This window comes from Ochlerotatus camptorhynchus, unplaced genomic scaffold, assembly GCF_037179485.1.
Source record: "Ochlerotatus camptorhynchus isolate MF236.1 unplaced genomic scaffold, CSIRO-AGI_Acam_v1.1 ptg000395l, whole genome shotgun sequence".
Classification (NCBI taxonomy): domain Eukaryota; kingdom Metazoa; phylum Arthropoda; class Insecta; order Diptera; family Culicidae; genus Ochlerotatus; species Ochlerotatus camptorhynchus.
Window position 1 is genome coordinate 224,608 of NW_027040882.1, and position 3,561 is coordinate 228,168.

The following is a 3,561-nucleotide window of genomic DNA, read 5'->3' on the forward strand; positions in this document are numbered from 1 at the left end:
ACTGCCATCAGATTGAGGTTAACCCCGACGGTGCAAAACCTAATACCCAACATTATCGGATTCATGTGTCAACTTGTCACTTCAAACACATTTGTTTACCCATTTTTGGGTAGGTTCAGTTTTGACCGATCTGGGTGGATTATACCCAAATTTAGGTAGTTTTAAAATAGCGTGTAGCACAGCCAGTTCCCAACAACGGACTGGCAGTAACAAACAAACATAACAGAGACATGGACCTAGAAGCAGCAAATGCAAACAATCACATTATGGATTTCACGGAGGATGCAGAAGAAGAGGAAAGGAAAAACTTTTACAAAATAATCGCTGCCTTCAAGTGCTACCGGTATAACGGCTAGGATATTGTTTTTATTTGATCATTAACTGGTTCCCTGATTTTCAGAGCAAATTCATTAAGTCACATAAATCGGAGAGAAGCTTATGTCAATTCTCTTCCCGGTAGTCATCAAGAAATGTTAATCGAATATCGTGACCACCTTCAAAAGGTGCGTTATTGTATTGACTCAAATTACAAAGTAATCAAACACATCATCCAGGACGCAGATTGCCTGTTCTATAATGAAACGGATAACGTTCAGCACAGGCAACCGATCAGTGCGCCGAAAGTTCGTAGTCAAGACGTTCAGAAGGTATTGAAAATTGGTTTGGTGTGTCAAATGTTTGCAATTTACATGCTTTCATAAGATGAGTTGTGCTTTGTTTGTTTCACTGTTTCAAGGTACAAATAACTCTTAAGCAAATATTTCGGGACTGGACAGCGGAAGGGCATTTAGAACGAGAACAGTGCTACCGACCCATAATAGAAGAAATAACTTCTTTCTATAATCCTCAAAAATGGTAATGGCAAATTAAATGTATATCCAGAAAATATATTTTCACTGACATTTTAGTGATGTGGAAAATATTAAAGTGCTGGTCCCTGGAGCTGGCCTAGGTCGACTTATTTACGAAATCGCCTACAGAGGATACTACTGTGAAGGAAACGAGTTTTCACTGTTCATGCTGGTTGCATCAAACTTTGTATTGAACAGGTAAATGCTGCATTTAGCATGTGTTGAGGATATATTCGTTTTAATTATATGCGCTTTTTATTTTTTACTAGATGCGTCATCGAGAATCAATGCACGTTTTACCCTTGGGTTCACCAATACGTGAACAATATTTCTCGGAACAATCAAATCGAAGCTATCACGTTCCCCGATGTCAGCCCGACAAAGTTTCCCCCTAAGGGTACTATGAATATGGTGGCGGGAGATTTCCTGCAGGTATACAACTATCAAGCTACTTAAAGCCCAAACGCAATGTGGGCGAATGCGGAACGGAAAGTTTGACAGTTGTCACTAATGACATGATGCCTAACCGAAGTCAATTTGGTTCTAACTAGTTTTCAATCCGACAAATAGCCTTGCTCACATCGGGCTATTCCGCTGACATTGCGATTGGGCCAATCCTACGCGGCGTGTGAAGTGATAATTGTCACTTCGGGTGAGGTGATTATCCATTTGATTTACACGGACACTCCCTTGCCTCACACGCCGCGCAGAATAGGCCTAAATGTATATTCTTCCTGTACCGCCGTTTTCAAACGAACTGGTTATTTATTTTTAGGTATATCGCGACGAAGACTATTGGGACTGTGTCGCCACTTGCTTTTTTATAGACTGTGCCAATAATATTATCGAGTTTGTGGACGTTATCTATAGCATACTCAAACCCGGTGGTATTTGGATAAATTTAGGGCCACTTTTGTACCACTTTAGTGACGTCCCCAATGAGAATAGTATAGAACCAACGTATGAAGATCTCATAGTTATTATTCGCTCTGTCGGATTTATTATTTTGGTAGGTATTATTGCTGCACCGTAATTTTCTCATTATTTATAGTTAAACTTACAGAAAAACAAAACCGACGTCAATACAAAGTACGCCCAGAACCCTAACTCGATGCATCAAAGTGAATACAAGAGCATATATTTCGTTTGTCAGAAACCCGACGACACCGATTAGGACAGGCGCACTTCATAGCATTTATTTACAATTTGAGTTCAAAAACTGTACAAACATAGCGGGAATCTTGTCGATTGTAACGGTTGCCGTCGTGTGCAACTTCATGTAATTGAGAAATTGTCGTCGAAAACGGTTCAACTGCGAAGCATTCATGTCGGATGGGACATCCGCCAGTAGGTCGGCTGTTTCGCTTATTTTTACTGGACCTATCATACCCAGTTTTCGCGCCGATAGAATTTGATCGATAACTTCTTGAGTTGTTTTATCCATTTCGAAGAGAAAATTCGTTGAACTGAGCGGAGGCTACACAATGGAAGACATGACAAAGAACCACAGGTAAAAAGCTATCCAACACAAATATAAAAAAAGCAATCAACAGTAAGTCGGATAATTACTAGCAAACGTATTATGATAAAGAATTACATACAGATAACATATTCTATACAACTAAATTGCGTTTGGACTGCGAGAAAACTCCCAAGTAGGTACTTACATTTTGTGTTGATAAGTTCGGCACCAAAGCTTTCGCTTCGAAGAGCGCATTATAGATGTTGGCTTCATCTAACTCCTCTTCAGGAAAAATTGAAAATAGTGGACTATCCCATCGATTGTTATGTTGTGGCTCCTCGTATCGCAGGCAAAGCGCATCGAAAACATCCTCACGATATTTTTCCCTTTCCTCGTCCCTTGTTTCATTAAAATGCCAGGCCTGATCTTTCGTGATTGCACAATAAACTGTACATTGGGTTGTTCGTGATGATTTACTGGCGCAGAAAATCTCATAGCGATATCCTTTGATATAGTTTCCTCCATCGACAATTATAACATCGTCTTTGTTGAGCATTCTCAGTGTTTCCGACTTTACATTGGATCTTAACAATTTCTCCTTCTGCGAATCACTGAAGTACTCATTTTTGTCGAATCCGGCTAACTGAATGCACTGCCATTCGGACACTAAGCGCACGGATTTGCCACGATCTTCAAAGAGTTTCAACAGTTGAGCGGCTCGCCTTGACTTCCCGCTGGCCGGAAGACCGGTGATTATTATTAAAGGCATGATATGTTGCTGTTAGCACGTCTACCACGAAAGTCACGGAATCTAGTTTTCAGTTCGGACCTAAGAGGGTCGGACGGTCACCGTCACAGAGTTCTTTTGCTCCCAGTGTAAAAAGTACGCACACGGCGGAGCCGTCAAGCAACGATGCCATATATACAGACTTCTGTACACGAAAAAAGTGGCCACCGCTTTTTAATTTTATCGAAAAAATATCAAATGAAGTATTTTGTGAAGCTACAGTTAATGCAATAACTAGTTAAAATATGTAACTATTTTTATATCTAATGAGATTAGAAAAATTGTTATTATAATTAAAGTTACACGGGTTCAAAAAAGATAGTGTCCACCTTTATCGTGTACAAAAGTCTGTATATCTGGCATCGTTGCCGTCAAGTAACATGATTTTCGGTGTCAAATGACAATTTCGTCAAAAAATTTCCTTCAACAACAAGAGGCTCTGCTCACTTGCTTGACACTCG

The 3,561-nt window shown here is 40.0% G+C and overlaps 2 protein-coding genes across 2 annotated transcripts; one reads left to right on the top strand and one right to left on the bottom strand.

Moving 5' to 3' along the window:
• Positions 1-208: 208 nt before the first annotated feature.
• LOC135710647 (carnosine N-methyltransferase) lies at positions 209-2,025 on the top strand. The gene is made up of 7 exons (XM_065233283.1): positions 209-343; positions 401-647; positions 737-855; positions 909-1,049; positions 1,121-1,283; positions 1,627-1,860; positions 1,915-2,025. Exons 1-7 carry the CDS (start codon positions 231-233, stop codon positions 2,023-2,025), a joined length of 1,128 nt encoding a protein of 375 aa, XP_065089355.1. The 5' UTR covers positions 209-230.
• LOC135710648 (protein KTI12 homolog) lies at positions 1,914-3,142 on the bottom strand. The gene is made up of 2 exons (XM_065233284.1): positions 2,519-3,142; positions 1,914-2,328 (listed from the first exon to the last, which is right to left on the bottom strand). The coding sequence occupies exons 1-2, from the start codon at positions 3,080-3,082 to the stop codon at positions 2,047-2,049; spliced, it is 846 nt and encodes a 281-aa protein (XP_065089356.1). The 5' UTR covers positions 3,083-3,142; the 3' UTR covers positions 1,914-2,046.
• Between the last annotated feature and the right edge of the window lie 419 nt (positions 3,143-3,561).

Bases quoted from the DNA above. Each gene is read 5' to 3' on its own strand.
- LOC135710648 (XM_065233284.1), bottom strand. From the start codon at position 3,082: ATGCCTTTAATAATAATCACCGGTCTTCCGGCCAGCGGGAAGTCAAGG. The intron at 2,329-2,518 runs GTAAGTACCTAC...TCCATTGTGTAG, and splicing joins CGAACTTATCAACACAAAAT to CCTCCGCTCAGTTCAACGAA.
- LOC135710647 (XM_065233283.1), top strand. From the start codon at position 231: ATGGACCTAGAAGCAGCAAATGCAAACAATCACATTATGGATTTCACG. The intron at 648-736 runs GTATTGAAAATT...CACTGTTTCAAG, and splicing joins GTAGTCAAGACGTTCAGAAG to GTACAAATAACTCTTAAGCA. The intron at 1,861-1,914 runs GTAGGTATTATT...TTAAACTTACAG, and splicing joins CTGTCGGATTTATTATTTTG to AAAAACAAAACCGACGTCAA.